This window comes from Moschus berezovskii, chromosome 1 (genome assembly GCF_049115385.1).
Source record: "Moschus berezovskii isolate FMDL1 chromosome 1, NW_MosBer_1.0, whole genome shotgun sequence".
In the NCBI taxonomy this organism is placed as follows: Eukaryota; Metazoa; Chordata; class Mammalia; order Artiodactyla; family Moschidae; genus Moschus; species Moschus berezovskii.
Genome location: NC_142460.1, coordinates 88,246,222 through 88,269,778, shown reverse-complemented (window position 1 = coordinate 88,269,778; position 23,557 = coordinate 88,246,222). Strand labels below are relative to the sequence as shown.

The window sequence follows — 23,557 nt, the reverse complement described above, 5'->3', positions numbered from 1 at the left end:
GATTTGGAAAACTCAGCAGTAGCCACAGGGCTGGAAGAGGTCAGTCTTCATTCCAATCCCAAAGAAAGGCAATGCCAAAGAATGCTCAAACTACCACACAATTGCACTCATCTCACACGCTAGTAAAGTCATGCTCAAAATTCTCCAAGCCAGGCTTCAGCAGTATGTAAACCGTGAACTCCCAGATGTTCAAGCAGGTTTTAGAAAAGGCAGAGGCACGAGAGATCAAATTGCCAACATCTGCTGGATCATGGAGAAAGCAAGAGAGTTTCAGAAAAACATCTATTTCTGCTTCATTGACTATGCCAAATCCTTTGACTGTGTGGATCACAATAAACTGTGGAACATTCTGAAAGAGATGGGAATCCCAGACCACCTGACCTGCCTCTTGAGAAACTTGTATGCAGGTCAGGAAGCAACAGTCAGAACTGTACATGGAACAACAGACTGGTTCCAAATAGGAAAAGGAGTACGTCAGGGTTGTATGTTGTCACCCTGCTTATTTAACTTCTATGCAGAGTACATCATGAGGAATGCTGGGCTGGAAGAAGCACAAGCTGGAATCAAGATTGCTGGGAGAAATATCAATAACCTCAGATATGCAGATGACACTACCCTTATGGCAGAAAATGAAGAGGAACTCAAAAGCCTCTTGATGAAAGTGAAAGAGGAGAGTGAAAAGGTTGGCTTGAAGCTCAACATTCAGAAAACAAAGCTCATGGCATCTGGTCCCATCACTTCATGGCAAATGGATGGAAAAACAGTGGAAACAGTGTCAGACTTTATTTTTTTGGGCTCCAAAATCACTGCAGATGCTGATTGCAGCCATGAAATTAAAAGACGTTTGCTCCTTGGAAGGAAAGTTATGACCAACCTTGATAGTATATAAAAAAGCAGAGACATTACTTTGCCAACCAAGATCCATCTAGTCAAGGCAATGGTTTTTCCCATGGTCATGTATGGATGTGAGAGTTGGACTGTGAAGAAAGCTGATCACCGAAGAATCGATGCTTTTGAACTGTGGTGTTGGAGAAGACTCTTGAGAGTCCCTTATACTGCAAGGAGATCCAACCAGTCCATTCTAAAGGAGATCAATCCTGGATGTTCATTGGAGGGACTGATGCTGAAGCTGAAACTGCAATACTTTGGCCACCTCATGCGAAGAGTTGACTCACTGGAAAAGACTCTGACGCTGGGAAAGGTTGGGGGCGGGAGGTGAAGGGGACGACAGAGAATGAGATGGCTGGATGGCATCACCGACTCTATGGACATGAGTTTGTGTGTACTCCGGGAGTTGGTGATGGACAGGGAGGCCTGGCATGCTGTGATTCATGGGGTCGCGGAGAGTCGGACACGACTGAGCGACTGAACTGAACTGAACTGAACTTAGATGTGTTAGTGGCAGCCTTGGTAAGCCATGAGCTTTATTTGGTATGCAAATTGTGTCAGATGGTCCAAAAAGTTGTTTGGGTTTTTCAAAAGATGTGATGGAAAAACCCCAATGAATTTTTTGGTCAACCCAACAACTGGGGTAGGAAACATTTTCTTGAAGTCAGAAAAGGAAAAGGAATACTTCTTGCCATGGAACTGGCCAAATCAAGGCTTTTACAGGTGCACCATCATCTGGTGGTACCCAGGAGGGAAAGGGTTGTAAGCCAGAGCCACCCCTAGTGTCTTCTGAGATGGTCTTTGGAAAGAGTAAGTACTCTTACACTCTGCACCATCTTTCTCTAAGCTACTGCTTCTGTGGAAGTGCCCTGCTGCCAAAGTTCACAGAGAGAAGGGTGGAAGGAAGAAAGATAGAAGGCTATGAGTGGAGCCTTGGCCATCACTGTTATAATCATGGCCAGTCCTTTAGTTCTTACAGTGTGTTGGAGAAGGCAATGGCACCCCACTCCAGTACTCGTGCCTGGAAAATCCCATGGATGGAGGGGCCTGGTAGGCTGCGGTCCACGGGGTCGCTAACAGTTGGAGACGACTGAAGCGACTTAGCAGCAGCAGCAGCAGCATGAGTTATAACTGAGAAGGCGATGGCACCCTACTCCAGTACTCTTGCCTGGAAAATCCCATGGATGGAAGAGCCTGGTAGGCTGCAGTCCACGGGGTCTCGAAGAGTAGGACATGACTAAGCGACTTCACTTTCACTTTTCACTTTCATGCACTGGAGAAGAAAATGGCAACCCACTCCAGTGTTCTTGCCTGGAGAATCCCAGGGACGGGGGAGCCTGGTGGGCTGCCGTCTATGGGGTCGTACAGAGTCGGACACGACTGAAGCGACTTAGCAGTAGCAGCAGCATCATAAGTTACAAAGTCCTTGTACAAAAAAGTAATGATAATAATCACCAAAACTTACTAATCATTTTATTACCTTTGAGGCACAATGCTGAATGCTTTATATTTGTTATCTAATCTTCACAACCAATAGTACTATTAACCCTCATTTTGGGACTTGCCCAGTGGCTCAGCGGTAAAGAATCTGCCTGCAAAGCAGGAGACACCGGTTCAGTCTCTGGGTGGGGAATATCCCCTGGAGGAGGAAATGGCAACCCATGCCAGTATTCTTGTCTGGGAAATCCCAGGGACAAAGGAGCCTGGGGAGGCGGGGGGGCTACAGTCCATAGCGTTGCAATGAGTCAGACATGACTGAGCATGCATGCACTCCCATTTTATTGACGGAGAAACTGAGGAAACAGGAAGTATCTAGTCTTGGGCACATAGCTAGGAAGTGCTGTCAAGCCTGCACTTGTAGTGGCTCTGCTCCACTGCAGCATCGTTAGGCTCCTGCCTCTGCTTCTTGTGCACCTCTGACTTGGGTCAAGAGGAAGCAGTGGACACTCAGCAGCTTCCCTTTCATGTGGGAACTGCCCAGGGCCAGGAGGTCACTGAGGCACCAAGAGAGAGTAAAACACACACACAGTCCAGACGGTGAGAGTAGGGGCGCTCACTTACACCGTACCTCGTGACTCACAGGGCTTTCTCACTCTCTGGCTCTGAGTGCATGTCCTCACCAGCAGGATGAGAGGGCTGGGCCCTAGAGACTGCAGGAATCTCCAAGTTCTAGTTTGAACTTCTCTCTGTTCTATGCTGTGGTGGTCCTAGGAATACATGTAGAAGTACTTTCCCATTTAGCATAACTTTTAAGGTACCTGAAAAACCAGCATCTAATCTGACACTGAGAGGCCTGTTATCCACGTGTGTGATGAGGGAAGGGCAGCTGTCATCCTCTAATACACTCCAGAGATGACAGAGCTTTTTTTTAAAAAACAATTTATATCTGTATTTGACTGTATTTTAAAGCCAGCATTTATTGTTAGGAAAATTAAATAAAGGAGCCACCTGAACTTGCTCATAAACAGCCCTGGGGTGAGTGTGGGGACAGAGAATGTGGCTGGCCACATGTGCATACAGACACAGCCCCTGGGCGCCTCAGTCACCTGCTGTGCGTTGGGTGACCCCTTTAGTGCTCTCATTGCTGCCCTGGTGGAAGGTGGCTGCTCTGAGTGGGGGATGGGGATCCCTCACTCCCTACTGCCTGGTTCATTTGCTCTGCAACCAGAACCACTGAGTTATCCTCAAAAAGAAAAAAAAGAAAAAAGATGGAGAATGAATCCTACTAAGGATGTTCTCCCAAACCTTCCTCAGTGATCACCAATCTTACATTTTCCCTTCATTTCTACTGAGCCCTTAAAGCAGTCCTCAGAGAGGTGGTGCCACAGACCTGCTCTTTTCCTATATTAGATATCTCTAGCTCTCCTCCCTTGGCCCCCTTGCTCTCGGGATGACCTGTACACAGTAGGGGTACATCCTTTTGTCTCTACCCAGATGTCTTGACACATCTCCTTCTCTTCGAGGAACATGCATTCCTTCTGCTCTATAGGACTGACCCCTCATGCAGCACTCAGAACCTCATTCTTCCCACCTACTCTGGAACTTTTCTGACATGACCAGCCCACTCTTCTCCATTCTATAACCATTCCTCTTCTACTTCCTAGTGGGGATTGTCCATGGTTTAGACGAAACATGCTTCAAACTTCTCTAGGTACCTTCCAAAGCCTTCCATACTTTGGTCCCATCTATCTACCACTACCTGTCAGTGCAAATGTTTTATCCTTGTCATTTCCTTTCCACATGTCATGCTAACTATCTTCACCCTGATCTGCATAAAGGTAAGAAGAGTGAAGAGAGAGGGGACTACTTCTTATTTACACTTCCTTTCTGCCAGGCATTGTACTAATGCTTTGCACATATCATCTCATCTGACCCTCATAACACATCTATGGATAGGGACTACTAATATCTTCATTTTATAGATGAGGAAACGGAGGCATGGAGAGGTCAAGAAACTCATCGAAGTCATAAGCCAGAGTGTTCTCCAGCTGTGATTTAAACTTGTGCTTTTCTGCTACACCCTCTTTACTCCAATATGAATTGTTGGGAGCAAGTATTTGTGAGAAATATTTCCTCATTAAGTATATTTTTTAATAACATCATTCTTGTTTGAAGAATACTTTAAAAGGCATATGCAACAGTAAAGACAGATTATTTAGCATACATTTTCTTTCGCCTATGCAAGTTTCAATTCCTTGGTTTTTTTCTCCAGACAATACGCTCCTCCTCTACTTTTCTCAGTCTACAGCTTCTCTGCAAGAAACTCTCCGGGCAACAGTGGGTGAATTGGAAGGGAACTGGAATAAGATCATTTTAAAATTAAATGGTCATCTTCCACATTAATCAGACTGGACAGAAAAGTGACTCAAAGATCATCACTGTCTATAATTATGCGGTATTGCTGTTGGCATAGGCTAGTGATTTCTAGCATATCCTACCTTAAAAGAAAAGGAAACCAATCAAAATCATTTAAAAATCTTTGATTAAAAAACTCATTGTAGGGGCTTCCCTGGTGGTCCAATGGCTAAGACTCTGTGCTCCCAATGCAGAGGGCCTGGGTTCGATCCCTGGTCAGGGAACTAGATCACATACGCTGCAACTAGAGAGTTTGCATGCCACGACTAAAAGATCCCACATGCTGCAACTAAGACCTGGTGCAGCCAAATAAATAAACAATAAATAAAATAAATATTAAAAACTAAGTTATATGTCAATTAAAAACCCATTGTAAATTCAAGGTTGTATTTTTATACTATTAGAATCAATCAACAAACAAATATTTATAGAATATCTACTGCGTGATTTGAATTGGGCTGTGGTAGTACAGGATGTAGTAATAAAGTCCTCAAGGAGTTTACATATGGATTACAGTGATAAGATGTAAGACATATTGGATGATAGAGCCAACAGTGCAAGATAAAATACAGTTAATGCCTAACTTATGGGAATCAATTCTGAGCACAGAGGAATTCAGGGGAGATGGACATTAAAAGGGGCTTAATGCAGGCTTGAGGCATGGTAGAAATCTGGAGTGGTAAAGGACAAAGGAAAGGAAGGTGTTAAAGACAGTGGGCACAACATGGGCAAAGTATTATGTGGGCAGTGAAGAGACCAACTGCCCAAAATTTGCATAAGTGTTAGAGAACAAGGGAAATAAATTTGACAGGCAAACAGCAGCCACGGCAAAGAGACTAGATTTCATATCAAGAGGCATAGGATCAGGTAACAACAAGTGTTGATACGAATGAAGAGAAATTAGAATCTTCATACACTACTGGTGGGGATGTAAAACGAAGCAGCTGCTTTTGAAAATAGTCTGGCACTTTCTCAAAAAGATAAACATAAAGTTTCCATACAACCCAGCAATTCCACTCTTACGTATATACCCAAGAAAAATGAAACCATAAGTCCACACAATAACCATACATGAATGTTCATAGCAGCAACATTCATAATAACTAAAAAGTGGAAACAGCCTAATGCCGATCAATTAGATGAGTGGATAAATAAAATACAAGTGGATACTATTCAGCCATAAAAATAAATAAAGTACTGATAGATATGGATGAATCTTGAAAACATGCTAAGTGAAAGAAGCCAGTTGCAAAAGACCACATATTTTGTGACTCTATTTATATGAACGTCCAGAAATGTCCAAATATACAGATACAGAAAGTAAATTTGTGGTAATTTAAGAATGAGGGGAATGAGGGGAGAGGGAGTGATAGCTAAAAGATATGAGGTTTATTTTTTTTAACTTTTTATTTTATATCAGAGTATAGTTGATTAACAGCATTGTGATAGTTCAAGGTGTACAGCAAAGTGATTCAGTTATACAAAGGGAATGGAAAATGAGATTTCTTTTTGATGCAGTGAAATGTTCTAAAATTGACTGCAGTTATGCCTGTACAAGTCAGTGAATATACTAAAAACTGCTGACTTGTACATTTTAATAGGTGAACTGTATGGTGTATGAATTATATCTCAATAAGAGCTGTTTCAAAAAAGAAAGCATGGAAAGAGACTTAAAATATACAAATATGACTTCACTGGTGGAGCTGACATTCAGCAGCAGGTAGAGACCTTCATACCAAGATGACCTCCAGGATACTTGATGCTGAGAGTTTACTAAGGAGAGCTGGTAACTAGCCTCAGACGGGACAAGAGATAAAGATAGGCAGAGGTAAGAAATAGTAGTGCAAACATCTTATCCAGAAAAGAAAGCACCCTGGGACCTTTGTGGCTAGAAATTTATTTTGTTGTTGTTGTTGTTTGGTTCTAAGTTGTGTCCAACTCTTTGCAACCCCATGGACTATAGCCTGCCAGGCTCCTTTGTCCATGGGATTTTCCAGGCAATACTACTAGAGTGGGTCGTCATTTCCTACTCCAAGGAATCTTCCTGACCCCAGCATAATAGAATAGATATTAAATCAATACTACTATGTTTGTCAAATGGTGCCCCAAATGAGATTTTCACTGACCTGAGGATAGATGAGAAAAATAAGGCCAATGTGATATTAAAGAGTAAACAGGCAGGAGGATAATAAAAATTAGGTTTTTACAAGGCTTTTGTGGTTGGAACTTAAACCTATATAATAAAAAGCAAAATATTTAAAATTATACTGTGGGATTAAGGGCCAATACAATCTCTCCTTTTGAGGTATAAATGTAACCTAAGTTCTTGTTTCTGATTTAAAAAGATAAAGAAACCTTCTGAAAGCGAAAGTGAAGTTGCTCAGTCATGTCCAATTCTTTGCGACCCCATGGACTATAGCCTACCACACTCCTCTTTTGTGGTCTTTTTAGAAAGTTGAAGTTAAATATTATATTTTGCATGTTATATTCTTGGTTATAGGCAAATTTAATTCTAAAGGCCTCTTGGTGAAAGTGAAAGAGGAGAGTGAAAAGTTTGGCTTGAAGCTCAACATTCAGAAAATGAAGATCATGGCATCTGGTCCCATCACTTCATGGGAAATAGATGGGGAAACAGTGGAAACAGTGTCAGACTTTATTTTTTTGGCTCCAAAATCACTGTGGATGCTGATTGCAGCCATGAAATTAAAAGATGCTTACTCCTTGGAAGGAAAGTTATGACCAGCCTAGATAGCATATTAAAAAGCAGAGACATTACTTTGCCAACAAAGGTCCATCTAGTCAAGGCTATGGTTTTTCCCGTGGTCATGTATGGATGTGAGAGTTGGACTGTGAAGAAAGCTGATCGCCAAAGAATTGATGCTTTTGAACTGTGGTGTTGGAGAAGACTCTTGAGAGTCCCTTGGACTGCAAGGAGATCCAACCAGTCCATTCTAGAGGAAATCAATCCTGGGTGTTCATTGGAAGGACTTATGCTAAAGCTGAAACTGCAATACTTTGGCCACCTCATGCGACGAGTTGACTCACTGGAAAAGACTCTGATGCTGGGAGCGATTGGGGGTAGGAGGAGACGGGGACGACAGAGAATGAGGTGGCTGGATGGCATCACCGACTCGATGGACATGAGTTTGAGTGAACTCCGGGAGTTGGTAATGGACAGGGAGGCCTGGCGTGCTGTGGTTCATGGGGTCGCTAAGAGTCGGACACGACTGAGCGACTGAACTGACTGACTGACTGAACCATTAAAAAATGGAATAAATTGACTCTAAAACCCCTACCACTTTCTTGAGGAAAAAGAAAGTTGGAATCACCACAGTGTAACAATGTTGGAGTGATAGTTGGGAGTTGCCTGAAGAGAAGGGTAAGTCCCAAACCACAGCTGTTCCATATAAGGATGATGAAGGGAGCAATCAACACCTAAAATGCAGGACGGAAGTCTCTTAATATAGTGAGTGCCAGAATTATTCACTTAGCTGCAATAAAGTAATTCAAAGTAATTACATAATGCATGATCCTTTCTTTTTTAATAAAAAGGCCAAACATATTAAAAAATGGTTCATTATGACCAACCTTGATAATATATTAAAAGCAGAGACATTACTTTGCCAACAAAGGTCCGTCTAGTCAAGGCTCTGGTTTTCCCCGTGGTCATGTATGGATGTGAGAGTTGGACTGTGAAGAAAGCTGATCGCCGAAGAATTGATGCTTTTGAACTGTGGTGTTGGAGAAGACTCTTGAGAGTCCCTTGGACTGCAAGGAGATCCAACCAGTCCATTCTAAGGGAGATCGATCCTGGGTGTTCATTGGAAGGACTGATGCTAAAGCTGAGACTGCAGTACTTTGGCCACCTCATGCAACAAGTTGACTCACTGGAAAAGACTCTGATGCTGGGAAGGGTTGGGGGCGGGAGGAGAAGGGGACGACCGAGGATGAGATGGCTGGATGGCATCACTGACTCTGTGGACTTGAGTCTGAGTGAACTCCGGGAGTTGGTGATGGACAGGGAGGCCTGGCGTGCTGTGATTCATGGGGTCGCGGAGAGTCGGACACGACTGAGTGACTGAACTGAACTGAACTGAATGCGTAGGCAGTATCTTAAGCACTGCATGCATATTGACTAATGTCATCTCATAACGAACTCGTAAGTTTCAGATAGAAGCTTCTATTTCTCAGTGAGGAAAGTGAGGCACAGGCACATTAAGTGACTACTCAAGACCATAAAGCTATTAGGTAGCAAATGGGATTTAAATCCAGTTAGTCTGGTGCTTGCATAGAGTCGGACATGACTGAAGTGACTTAGCATGCATGCCTGTCTTGGAGAAAGAAAAGGCAACCCACTCCAGTATTCTTACCTGAAGAATCCCAGGGACAGAGAAGCCTGGTGGGCTGCCATTATAGGGTCACACAGAGTCGACATAACTGAAGTTACTTAGCAGCAGCAGCAGTCTGGTGCTAGAGTCCGAACTCTCCAACATTACAATATACTACTTATGTAAGTGTGCTGTGTGCTGTGCTAAGTCGCTCAGTTGTGTCTGACTCTGCGACACCATGGATTGTAGCTCACCAGGCTCCTCTGTCCATGGAATTCTCCAGACAAGATTACTGGAGCGGGTTGCCATGCCCTCCTCACCTATAGAGGTATAGGAGTCAGATTAAATCGCCTAGCTATTAGGTTGTCTATCTCTAGCTACAACAGTTTGATTAATGTGAAAGCTAGGTTGAGAAGATGGACATATTTTAAAATGGGATGGTAGAAACATGTATAATGCTTGCGGCAACACAAGAGGCAGTAACTGGAAGTTTTCCAAACTGAATGGCATTCAAATCTCCATGCATGACCTGCCCTCCCTTGGAGACTTTCTATTTTTTCCCCCTATTTAATCAGCTTTATTGACATATAGTTTACCTAGGGTAAAATGCACCCATTTTAAGTGTATAGTTCTGAGTCTTGGTGAATACGTATGCCTGTGTAACTACCATTACTGTCACCCCAAAATGCTTTCCTGATGTTCCTTTCAAGTCAATCCTCACGCCATTTGCAGCCCCGGGTCACTGCTGATTTGTTATTTTTTCTATCATTAGAGATAGAATATCATATAAGTTGCACAATACAGTTTGTACTCTTTTTTTTTTCAATATGGATTTTTTTTTCATGATGTTTTTGTTATTCATCTGTGTTGTTATATTTGCCTTTGCATTTGACATTCCCTTCAAGGAACAGATCCTTTCCATACATCGTACTGTGCTGTGCTTAGTCGCTCAGTCATGTCTGGCTCTTTGCGATGCTATGGATGGTAGCCTGCCAGGATCTTCTGTCCATGCGGATTCTCCAGGCAAGAATACTGGAGTGGGTTGCCATGCCCTCCTCCAGGGGATCTTCCCAACCCAGGGATCGAACCAGGGTCTCCTGCATTGCAGGCGTATTCTTTACTGTCTGAGCCACCAGGGAAGCCCTCCATACATCTTATCCATCCTTACAGATCCACTCAGATGATATCGTTTACTTTCTCCTCACTTCAGATATCCTGACCTGCACAGTATTGTAGTGTTTCATCCTCATAGTAGGTATATAAGTAAGATAACATAAGTGTTGCATTTTTGTAGTCAAAATTTGCACCTTGTCCATTAATAATCAATTATCAGTTTACTAAGTCATGTCTTCAAGTCATCTCTTTCAGTTCAGTTCAGTTCAGTTCAGTCTCTCAGTCGTGTCCGACTCTCCGCGGCCCCATGAATCACAGCACGCCAGGCCTCCCTGTCCATCACCAACTCTTTAGGCATCTTTAATATTTCTTCTGGTATGTTGACTTGCAAGTTAGGTACTCAAGCATCTGATTTTCTGGATCATATCAATATCTTTCATATCAGCAGAGGCAGAGATGGAAACCATTTCACCATTAAAAACAATGATAGGGAATCTTTAAAGTGATAATCACTGACCCACAAAAAGGCAACATAAGTTAAAAAATAATTTAGATATTTCCCCCAGAGAAAACACTCTTCTTTTAGAATTTTATTTTATTTTTTAATTTTTATTTTCTTTTTGGCCAAGCCACGCAGCTTGTGGGATTTTAGTTCTCTGACCAAGGATTGAACCGTAACCCTCAGCAGTGAAAGTGTGGCATCCTAACCACTGAACTGCTGGGGAATCCCCACGCAGACACACTTTTAGAAGGAACTAATAGTTCCATTAAAAAACAAAATACAAATTTTACTTGAGATTATAATTCTGTGTAATATGCTTCTAAATTATTTTATCTGGGGAGAAATATGAGAAAGAGGGCTTCCCTGATGGCTTAGCAGGTAAAGAATCTGCCTGCAATGCAGGAGACACAGGAGATACAGGTGCAATCCTTGGGTTGGAAGAAAAAGAAAAAAAAAACTGAAAGAAAGATTTAAACATAGAAGATAATATACAGACAGAGACTGACAGAGTCAAAAAGAAAACTAAACACCAAGAAAGGCATTCTAGAAGAGGGACCATGCATCACTTACTATGTATTATTGTGTATCATCTATTGTGTGTATCATCATGTATTATCTAGTATGTGGTAATATTTCCATCTTGTGGCCTTTTGGGGTATTTCCTCTAAAGGATTTTAAAGTCAAATTATTGCTCATTATAAGCATAAATGGGAATCACCTCTTGGATGTACTCTAAGGGTCAGTTGAAATAAGCCAAAGACTAGAAATTAGAATTTCCAGCATGTACATATGACATAACTTCTTAGCACAGAGGGAAAATGGGATGGACTGTATGAAGCACTTCATTCACAAAAAAGAGCGACAGCTCACAAAGAAGAGTCTATTGCTTCATGGCCACTTCCTGTGCTGAGTGTAAGGAAATCCAGGACCAATTCCTTTCTCTAATCTCAGTCATGTTTTCTTATTTCCCCTCTACTGCCTCTGGCTCTCATCTCAATTCATCCCCTCCCTCCCAGACCCCAATGGTACCAGCAATTCCTGGAGAGATTAATTCCATTTGACTTCTGTTATCACCACCATTCTTTCATCACGCACACCTTTTTTGGGGCTGTGTTACTCGGCTTATGGGATCTTATTTCCCCAACCAGGAATTGAGTCCAGATCCCCACAATCAAAGTATCCACTCCTAACCACTGGACCACCAGGGAATTCCCATGCATGCCTATTTTTTGACTAGTAAGTGGCTGGTATAAGGTGGGAGAAAGCAGGAAGCATGCCTTGTGCACAATCATCCTGAAAGAAGGAAGCAGTGGTTCCTTACCTATTTATTTACATGATGTTCCACTCAAATTTGATTATTAAATCAAATTTAATATGCTCATTCAATCAGAGTTTAGACTGTCCTGGGCATGAGACCCAAGCTCATCCAATCAGAGGCTAGAATATCCTGGCCAGAGTCATTGATTCGAGCCTGGGTTGTTGGGTTGAATAACTGTCTGCAAAGGACTCTCTCTACGTTGTGTTGTCAGGTCAAATCAACTAGGTTGCTATTCATTCATTCATTTTTTTCTGCACATATTCAGGTGTCAGAGGTTCTGGACACAGTGCTGAACAATACAGACATAGTTCCTGCTTTTATGAAGCTCAGAGAACAGCAGAGGAATCAGGGGGAAGAGAAGGCTGAGGACTGTTGAGAGGAGGCCTTGGGGGTGTCTGTGGAGGTCAGGAGGGAATTGAATGCTGTGTGCTCTTAAGTTACCTGTTAGTGTTACTTTCAAGGCATATGACTTGACTGATAAATTTTATGGGGAGAAAAGATCAACAAAAGAAGAAAATTGTGATTGACCTTATTTAACCAGAAGTTTTGTTGATAAGAATCTATTTTGGTCAGCTGAAGAGCTGGAGAAGATTAAATGGGGTCTATATAAATGGCAAAAGTGAAGAAAGAACGGTCAGAGAGTGTATGTGCGGTGGTGAGGGGTATAATTAGAAAAGACTCCCAGGAGAAAGAGAATTTTGAAAAAAAGTTACAAGTTCATGGTGGACAATGACAGAGACAAAAATTGACAGCTTTTCAGGTACAAGTACTATGCCCAAAACTAGTAAGTGCTTTGTGGGGAGGTACGAGGCAGATTGGCTTAGAAGAGAACTGAGAGAAGGCGGGGGTGGAATTTCAGGATTAGACTCTATAGACTGTACAGGTGATATGTTTCCATGTAGATGTTAATAATGAGAGTGAATAATTGTTGGTCCATCTCCTGATAGACCGAGACATGGTGAAGATCTTAAATGGCAGAACACCCACCCAACCGCCTGGGTTCCTGAGGCTTAAAAGAGACACAGGACCTTGTGTGAGCCAGGAGGACATACTTGCCTGTCCTAGGGTCAGCTGAGGTGTCTGTGTAGTGGCTACTCTTTATTTTGGCCACTTAGCTTTTCTTTCCTCCTCCTTTTGCTAATAGCATTCTGATTGCCCTTTGGGGATCCAACTCCCCTCTTATGCTCAGTCTAAGTAGTTTGGGAGAACTCCATTCCTGACTTCATGGATGGACTTGTGATCTCAAGCTGTCTAATCAATGTGGTTTCTGGGACTTTTCCAAGAAATCCTGGGAAGTAAGGATAACCTAGCAGTAAGGATTTTATGAGCCTGAAGCTGCTGCAGAGGCGGAAAACTGCTAACCCCAAGGGATAAGGAACAAAGAGATAAAGAGAGAATCTAGTTTTACTTGGAGTCTTTCTGAGAATTTCAGTATTGTGAGATATTAATAATGTTTATGCTTTTGTTTAAGCCAAATTGGTTTGAATTTTCCACTGCATTAAACTGAAAGTCCCGCTCTTGACTATAACTTAATTCTTGTTTTTTTTTTTTTCCTCATATGTCTGTTTCAGCCTTGAACATCCAGATTTTACTTCCTTGCCTGGGAAAAGCGTCATTTAAGAGCAGACCTGTCGAACTACCCACTGGAAGCCTCTTTCCCTTTCAATTGCACCCTGGGATTTTTCTTTAGGGTTTTTTTTTACCCGTAGGCTTCTCAGGAAGGAAAGGAAGAAGGAGAGGGAGACATGAAAGGGAAGAGAGAAAGACACTAGTATTTACTAAAAGACTGTCTATTCTTCTTTCTTGTAACTCCACTCCTCAGTATCATGGTTTCTGAAGTCTTCTTGATCTTTGACCTTCATTACAGCTCCTTTTTTCTTTGTCAGGTAGTGTCTGGGGTGCAATGTGAGGAAGGAAACTTTCAGTCCCTCATAAATATTAGAAACTTTAGCCAACAGTGATGTCTGAGTGAGACTTTTCATACACAAGAAGGGCTGAGAACCTTAGGTCCTCCTGGAATTGCTGAAGTGACTGACATAGGATGTACACCCTTTGTTTCTTGGCAACTTTCCCCAGGGGTTTGAGGTGGTTGGGTTCTGTATGTAAAGCTATTTTCATTATCAATTTTTATCCAGTCTATTGATTAATTCGAGGCATGTTGGAATCCCACTTAAAACAATCACCACCTGTTCAGAGTTTGAAAATTTACTAATTGCTTTCACATAGGTCATCTCATTTCCTTTTCCAAAAAACTTGGGTGGAAAGTAGGCTGGGTATTACGGTCATTTTACAGATGAAGAGACTGACTTAGAGCGGTGTCTTTCCTGAGATGATACAGACAGTAAAAGGGGGGAACCATAGCTGAAGCTGGAGGCTGAGTCATTCAACCCATATTCAGGGGTTCTATACTCTCCCCTCACTACCCTCTCATCATGAACTCTGATAGTTCAGTCTATCAGAGGAAAATACAAAGAGAGCATAAAACACGGTCTGACTGAAAAATCAAAGTACATATGCAAGACATGAATGGCTTCATGGGATATGTCAGGTCAGACTTTGATCTTCAGAAGCTCTATGAAATAAAGAAAATTATGTCTCTCCTGTGTATAATTTAAAAAAACAAAACAAGTCTAAAGAGTAGGGGTTCCACTGAAGTTTGGATTATTTTTTATGATAACTACTTCCGGGCTTCTTTTTGAAATATCCAGCATCTTTTTAAGAAGAGTATTTTTTTTTCTCCTGTGCCCTTGATTTACTTGTGTCATAAGCTTAGTTGACTTTCTTGGGGGTCCAACACATTATATTGTGAGTAATATAAAAGCAAAAGAGGTGGCTAAACATAGTGACACTAATTTTATGGTTTTATGCCCCTTAGCATATGGGATATAATAGGTACTCAAGAAATATTTGTTGCCTACAAGGGAACAATATCTTTAATTTAAGCACTATAAAAAGCACCCCACCCAGTACTAAATCTGTCCTGGGATATTTAAAGATATTTAGGGACCATACTCCAGGTAATTTGAACCACTAGCCTTAACGAATAATTGAGCTCAAGACTTGAAACAGAGAATCAAATTAAATTACTATCAGTTTTGCAGAAGTCAGTTGCCCAGATGTTTGAAAAGGCAATTTGACTCCAAGGATACATCTAGTGACCTCATTTAGGTATTGACTTTTGGAGGTAACCACTTTAATCTGTCTTGCTTGGATCAGTCCAACTTAGCTTATTGCACAATGAACTGCTATCTAAGAGAAGGAGGTACCTGCCAAGCTTCAACCTTCTTGATATCTGCGCAGGAACCATTGGTGAAGAGCCCTCTCCCAGGTATGCAGGTGTATATATCTTGTAGGGCGTGAGCAATAGAGTAGACGGCTAAGTAGACGTTGTAGGATATCCGTAAATGAGTATAATCCATGTAAGGAGTCTCGACACTGCTGATGTTCTCCTCCCCTGTACACAGAGGTCGGAAGGCAGTGGAACTGTTGCTTATCCTGGCACCTCCTTCTTCGTGACCTCTCAGGAAGGTGTCCATGGGTAATGGTCCTTTAGCACCCTCTTGCAGGTGGCAGTTAAATGTTTCTTCCCAAAACTCCTTGGCAAAACCGTTGTGGACAGACTTCCTGGGGTGGACTTTCTGCAGGAATTCCCGGAAGCCTGGGATCTGCCCAGCCTTCAAACCAAACCCAATGGTGCCTCCGATCACATGGAAATACTCGGGCATAGCAATCAGGGAAGAGCTGGCCCAGGCCTCGCTGGCCAGCCAGATCCTGCCTGTGATATTGCGCCGGACGATCTCTTTGATGAGGGGTTCCAGGTCTGGGCCGCTGGAGAAGACGACGATGACTTTGGCGGTGGAATTCTGGATCACCTCCACCACTTGCTGGATCTCTTCCTCATCAGAGTACTGGGAGATGAGCTCGCTGAAGTCGATGCAGATGTCCCTCTCCTCAGCTTCCTCTCGGAACTTCTCGATCCCTGGCCGGCCATAGTCATCGTCAGCTGCAATTGTGCCCACCCAGTTCCAGCGGAAGTACTCGATGATGTCAGCCATGGCGGTGGCCTGATGTTCATCATTGGGTATGGTGCGGAGGAAGGACTTGAACTGATTCTTGTTGCTGAGGAGTCTGCTGGAGGAGGCATAGCTGACCTGGAGAGAATACAGATTGAATGAGTGAGGGAAGTGCCAGGTGGACCTCAAGGCTGTGTGGAGGAGGATTTTGAGCATTCATTGATCTAATACATCAGACATGCTGGCCATGCTGGGCACTGCAGACAGGATAGAAGAGTGAGGACAACCAGAATCTGTTCCTCTCCAGTGTGAGCACTCAAGCACCTGCCAGTCTATCAACGAGCATTCTAATTCCTAGTAGGTGATCCTTCACATTGCTCCCTTCAAAATGGGTCTGGGACTTCTCAGATAGTCTAGTGGTTGGGAATCCACCTGCCAATGCAGGGTACACGGGTTCGATCCTTGACTAGGGAAGATTCCACGTGCCCTGCCTGGGGCAACTAAGCCCCTGAGCCACAACTACTGAACCCGGGCTCTAGAGTTCTTAAAGATGCAACTACTGAAGCCTGAGCACCCAAGAGCAAGTGTTCTGCAACAAGAGAAGCCACCATAATGAGAAACCGCACACCACAACTAGAGAAAGCCTGTGTGCAGGAACAAAAACCCACCATAGACAAAAGTAAAAAAAAAAAAAAAAAAAGGATCTGGCTATAAAGTCAACTCAACAACCATAGGATCTGCTTATCCTGTATGTACTATTCCATAATTTCTCCTAACTTTCTCTGTGCTTCTTCATTGGTTACAATAGCTCCATGTACATATCTTCTGCCTGTGGGGTCCACACTCTCATTTGAATATTTTAGCTTCCCCTTTACTATAATGAACACTTTGTCCGTGACTCACTTCTGGAAGGAGTCAGGTTCCCTTTGGATTATGAACCTAAGGCTCTTCAGAGGAGCCCCAGGGGTTCCCCTTTCTTATTCTGCCTAGTTTCTATCTTCTAGTCTCCAGCTACTCCCTCTCTTTCTTCCCCTATCTTCCCACCTACTCTACCCCCACAGTACTTTAGACAAAAGTACCCACAATTGCAGTCATTTCTAAGAACTGCTTATCAGTTAGGCTCAATTAGCCATTTAGGTTTATTAGGCTCAATTCCCCTTCATCACAATACCAATGAGGCACATGATCAAATATAGTCAGAAAAACATCCTTTCCTGTCCTGGCTTCTCAGTGAGCGCAACCACCACTGACAACCCTTTCCTCTGCAGTTTCAGGTGGTGGTCGAGGCCGCTTGAAGACTTTATAAAAAAAAAAAATTATTTTATTTATTTATTTGGCTGAACTGGCACACAGGACATTCAATCTTTAGTTTTGGCATGTGGGATCTAGTTCCTGATCAGGGATCAAACCTGAGCCCCCTGCATTTGGAACTTAGACTTTTAGCCACTGGACCACCAGGGAGGTCCCTTTGACAGGCTTTTGATGTGGGTCTCCAAAACTTGGAGAGGCTGAAAAACACTCTGGAGAAGCTGTCTTGATGTGTTTCCACTTTTTGGACATAGCCAGTTCTATATTTGAGCATGGTAGTGGGTCACCAACAACTGAAAGCCAACATCTTTGGTGGTAAAAGATCTTTGCCTAAAGGGGTATCCAAATACCATGTAAATCATTCACTAGTGCAGAGATTCCAATTTCTTTTCACCTTATGGCAAACATAGAAGGTGGGGTGAATGGAGAAGACTGACTAGCTCTGACCACCCTAGACCCCACTCACCATCCCAGACACAGAGAAGATCAGTGTCTTAGCTCATTGCAGCACCCTTGGGTGTTCTGGCTCACCAGTTAGGAAGCTCCAAGTTACTGGACCATTTCTTCTGAAGGACGAAGCATTTTTACACTAAATGGAACTTCTCAGTAATGAGGGAATGATAAGAGCTTTGATTTTGGGAATTATAATGTGAAAGTGACACTTCTTTCTTTCATTGAAACCACCTCCTTCTTGTTCTACTATGAGATCTCATCAGGCAGGTAGTTAGATTAATTGTTGAGATGTTATTGTTTTTAGAGAGCTCCATTTGCAGACTCAAGTGACAGAAAAGTCTATTCAGGCCTTTTGTAAATTCATTCATTATTGTTCACTTCTTGATCTTTGGAAAAATGGGTCAAAAGGGTTTCAAAGATATAAAAATTACAAACAAACATATCCTTCATGGATGTTTCTTTTAAAGAATGCATTTATAATATTTGTCTACTTTTAGAAAGGCAAACTATAAAAGTGGGGATAAATACCACTTCATTACCCACTCCTCCCCCAAAAAGCCCCTTAAAAACACACAAAACTTTTTTGTTGTAAGAGGGGAGAGTTTCATGAATGATTCAGAAAACTTCTAACCACAACTTTTTCCAGCAAGCCCACTTGTTCCAGCCACTTGGTGGCGTGAGTGGCATAAGAAATACAACTGGGGCCTCTGTCCTCACCTTGCAGGGCAGTGGTTCCCAGTTCTGCTGTGCGTTAAACTCCTCTAGGGAGCTTTCAGAACTTCTGATGCCCAGGCTGCATCTCATGTTAATTAAACAAGGATCTCTGATGGGTGAGTCCTAGTCATCAGTATGTTTAAATCTCTTGAAGTGATTCCAACATGCAGCCATGACAGAGAACTGCTGCCACAGATATACTTACATTGGTTTAGAATGATAATCGTTATGATTTCCTCAACACTTTTAAAATTCAAGTTCAACTTAACTTGATCTTTCATACAAACCACAATGAATTAAAACCCTCCCCTTCATGTTCTTTATTTGGCAATTACATCTTACCTCTGTTGACCACGACAACTTGCTTTAACTGTGTTTTAAAATACTACTGCACAATATGCCAAATATAAAGATGCATATTTGCATCTTGCCCAACACATTTACTGTTGTGGGCTTTGTTAGATCATTTTGGCACAAAGATTACAGAGCCAGGCCTTCCCCATGGGAAACACCTTTAATTCCCTGAAGTAAGGATTCGGGAAATGATGACAAGACTTTCTCAGTTGCCACATATATAAAAAGGGATAATGGCTATCACCGAGGAAATGGAGACCTTCCAGCCTAGAAATGTGAATTAGCAAAGGTACTCTTGCAATTTTAAATACTAGATGTTGAAGAAAATAATTTAAAGTGTGATTTATAATTACATTTAAAAATTGATATCAGAGATGCAACACAGTTGAGCTGATTCTCCCATCCACGGACATTTAGGTTGTTTCCAATTTTTCACTATTATAAAATGATGTCACAGACCTATAAATATTAACACGAAAAAGGTTTGCTCTATAGACTTAATGGGAAAACAATCAGGTCACAAAATGGCATTTAGAGTTTGCTGTCTTTTTTTTTTTGGTGAAAAAAAAACATGCAACTTTGAACAAATATTTATTAAAGCACTTATTTCAGTGAATTGTTAGTATCTGAAAAGGCAGACATCTATTTCCCTATCTAGGCTGAACTTTTGCACAGTAGACACTGCTTATTCATATACACTCTACAAATACTTGTTGAATGAAACAGGATATTTTCCAGTTCTAGAATGTGCAAGATAATGATTAAGTTCCAGTGAGAAAATATGCTCTACTTTCCTCTGAGCTAAACTTTCAACCAGAGGAGACAGAGACAGAGACTTTTCAGGGGATAGGATTTAGGGCGGATATTTTGGGTTTGAAAGGTGGGATTTACAGAATTTGGTCTTACTCCTTTTAGGAAGGGCAGAAGAATGGCCATAAACACTAAAATTAAAAAAAAAAAGTTTTATGTTTGAAAGAATTTTGGAAGAATTGTGAAGGTCTAGTAGAGGTTGATGACTCTGGGGTCTCAGAAATCCCCAGTGGTCATGATACAGATAATTAAAAGATCTTTGGTGCCAAAGTAAAGCCAAAGAAAGGAAAATATAACAGCAAGCTGTATGGACACTGGGTGTGGCAACCTCCGAGCCTGCTGCTCCTGATCCCTGCCCTCATTGCCCCATCTAAGGCAGCATGGGTACCTGGGGGATGTAGAAGAGCCCCAGCAGGTTGGCCACTGCAGTGGAGATGCCCGAGCCAGTAGCTCCCACCACCGCGATGGTAGAGGGGATGTGCTCTGAGCAGTTGCAGAACTCATCAAGGTTCAAAGAGTCGATTTTATTCTGGGCAACAAAACTCAGGGTGGCCTCCAAGGCTTTAGAGACGGTGTTACAAGTGTCGAATATCCTGTATCCCAGGGTCATGTTGGGAAGAAGGGCTGGACTGCTGTTTATTTCCTCTATGGCAAATATCATAGCTTGTAACCAGCGAAATCCTCGGAAATTATACCTGGAAGAAAGAAGAAATGGAAGAAAGCAAGAGGCTTTCTGGTCAACTTTTTTAGAGTAAAGACCGGGCAAAGCTGGGTTTGAACCTGGCTCTGTTACTCTAATTTCATGACATTGCTTTTTCTGCGATTCAAAGTCCTTTCTGTAAAACAGGGATAACACCCACCTCAGAAGGAGGCTGTGAATATGAGTTAACTACACAAAATTTTCAGTGTGGTGCCTCAAACAGAGTTAAGAATCAATAATAACAAGGACTGTGGTTAGTAATAGAATGAATCATTTTTTTCTGCATCATCCAGTAAAGAATTTGAAGCAGCTTATATGAAGTATTTTAACAAAAGTAATACAGAGATTAAAAAAAAAAAAAGAATCCTGGAAAATATAAATAGATTAGGATTTTAACACATAGGAACCTAAAACTAGTTTCAGATTTGCAGTCACAAATTTAAACTATGACATTTATGGAGGCTGAAGGGAAAAGAGAAATGAATGACCTCATCTTTATAAACAAACAAGCAAACAAACACATATTATGCATAGGAAGCTGTTCACAAACAGTGGTTACTTCCAGGTGGTAGAATGATGAGTTTTAACATTGTGCGCTTTTTCTGGTCTCTTTTACACTTTGTATTTTTAAAAATGAGCAGGCATTGCTTTTCAAAGAACGTTATTTAAAAAAAAAAACATCAAGCAAATGAACAAAGAGAAATAGGGTCTGTGACATAGCTTTTGCCCTCCCAGGACACAGCACATAGTGAGAACTTGGTAAGTTCTAGATCTGTATCAGTGCCCAGAGAAGAAAACCTAACAATTTCGAAGGTTCTCTCTTTGTATTGTGGGTTTCATGACTTGAACTCAGTGGCAGGGGGAAAGAAATACAAGCTGTTATACTTCACTGTATCAGTTAGCTTCCCAAAGTTCCTGGTCTAACTTTTAATGTGACATTTTCTCTTAGTAATATTTCTTCATATTTCCTTCATTTGTTTATTTTTAAACCTGAAAAGTTATAGAATTTTTCATTACACAAAACATCTATAAACTGATTTTCCTGTCTTTGTGTGTGTGCACGTGTGCGCGCTGTTGCTCAGTTGTATGTGATTCTTTGCGACCCCATAGATGATAGCCTGCCAGGCTCCTCTGTCCATGGAATTTTCCAGGCAAGAATACTGGAGTGGGTTGCCATTTCCTTCTCCAATCTTTGTTTAATACAATTAATATATACATATTACTTCAGGGTAAGCTCTTACGTGATCTCAGCTAGGTATGAGGTGCCTGCACAACTCTGTCCTGTAGGGTACAACAAAGAGGATATATGTCCTCATGGATTATGTGACGGTTATAAGCAGCAGCATCAAAACTCTACACTTAGCTTTTCTGCACTCATAAAAAAATGTGAGAATATTATCTAATTTGTGAGCCCTCATTAGAACATGAGCAGAAAGCCAGTTTTGCTGGAACAATTCTAGTTTTCATTTTCATTTTCTTGCCATCAGAAAGACAAAGGAAAAGTGCTGGATCCCATCTGGAAGTTGTAAGTTTCAAGAGAAAGTGCTCTTCTGTCTGAGAAGACGGGTCAGGGCTTGAGGTGCAGTAACGGTCTCTGATGTTCAGATTAAGGGTGGTGATATACAGCTTACTGTCCTCTGCAGAAGTCAGACACTATTTGAAGGAATTGTGCCCAGTGTTAGATGCCATTAGAGGAGTCATGATAAATTAGGGAACATTAGACAGAGGACATCCAGAGTGGTGAGGGTCTGAAAGCCATGCCATGAAATAATTATTTAGAAAACTGAGACTATTAGGTCTGGAAAAGAAATGATTCAAGAGGGCATGTTAGATGTCTTCTAATGGCTGAAGAGAGAGTCCATGAGGGAGTTAGATGGATTCTGTGTTACCAGGGGGATTTCAGCTTTCTTTAAGACTTTGTAATAGGAGTGGTTCCAAATGCTATGGGCTGCATTTTGAAGATGCCTGGGTCATGTCAGTCACTTCTTTCAACTTTAAAATCCTTAAAAAAATCAGAGTGAGGCAGCCAGCACTCAATTATGGCCATTGGGGGCACTTAAGGTCAATGGGAGGTTTTACTACTCAGGTTTGCAAAAACCTACAATAAATTTCTTTCTAGGTACTTAATTTTCCATTAAGCAACACTGCCTCCAGGTGAACAATGATGACTCAGTTACCCAGTGACCGAGCACAGGCTCCAACAGCCAATGAGTTTTTCTATTTAATATCTTTGACATTTGATTTTTAGAAAAATTTCTTTTAAAAAAATGAGGGGAGGGGATAATAAGCATCAGCATGATGACTAATCACCATTTTTGAAAAGAACCAACTTTGAAAAAATTATTTTGGATTTGGTACAGCTTTTCTCTAACCACCCAGAGGAGAAGCAACTTCTGACTTTACCTGATACACTCCACGGACTCCGGCCTCGACTTTAGATCCTGATCTTTTGCTGCAACCCCAAAATGAATAGGAAAGAGCCCCCCGAGGATAATGTCCCCTTTCTTTTGGGCTCGCTGGTCGGGCCCATAGGCGGAAGTGCACCAGGTAGAAAAAGCCAAGAGGATCCAACAGCAGCTATAAAGTGCCATCGTTCTGCTTTCTCTCCAGGGAGAAGGACGCGAGCACTGGGGGTCTGGGGGCCCCTGAGGACTTTCCCCCTGGGTGCGACTCACTCCCTTCAGTGGGGGCATATGTCTACAGAATTAATAGAATGGAACCATGGTGTTTGAATTTCCACTTCTGCCTTCTCCATTGCAGACTAGTGAGGTGGGTAGCTCTTGAGTCTTCAGAAGTCACATCATGCAGAGACTGTGAGTAGTACTTTCTGAAAAAAAGAGAGGCAAAATGAATTCAACTAAGCCTCAATCCCATGTTAGGATGACTGCAACAGAAGTGGCTCAGTATTTCTACTTAGAGGCAGGTGGGGAGGGCATGGCTTAGAAGATCAAGTTTATAGCAATTCATGTAAGATACCGAAAACTTCACTTGCCCATATTCAGAGCAGAGCCATATTTAAAGAGGCCACTGATAAACTAAAGCTCCACTGATGTTGGCACTGAACTTTAATCCATTCATTCTTCCCTATGAATAATGCTTAGAACTGGCCTAGTGGTAGCTTTTCCTTGTATTATAATACTATCTTGAGAGTCCCTTGGACTGCAAGGAGATCCAACCAGTCCATTCTGAAGGAGATCGATC

The 23,557-nt window shown here is 42.0% G+C and overlaps 1 protein-coding gene across 2 annotated transcripts in view; it reads right to left on the bottom strand.

The window, feature by feature from the left end:
- CASR (calcium sensing receptor) overlaps positions 1 to 23,095 on the bottom strand; it is a 32,585-nt gene extending 9,490 nt beyond the window's left edge. For both annotated transcript variants that reach the window (XM_088841012.1, XM_055418508.2), the window contains exons 1-3: positions 22,760 to 23,095; positions 20,045 to 20,351; positions 15,271 to 16,155 (exon numbers count right to left, since the gene is read on the bottom strand). In XM_088841012.1, coding sequence (XP_088697138.1) covers positions 15,271 to 16,155; positions 20,045 to 20,351; positions 22,760 to 23,049 — 1,482 coding nt within the window. In that variant the 5' untranslated portion in view covers positions 23,050 to 23,095. The remainder of the gene's footprint in view (positions 1 to 15,270; positions 16,156 to 20,044; positions 20,352 to 22,759) is intronic.
- Between the last annotated feature and the right edge of the window lie 462 nt (positions 23,096 to 23,557).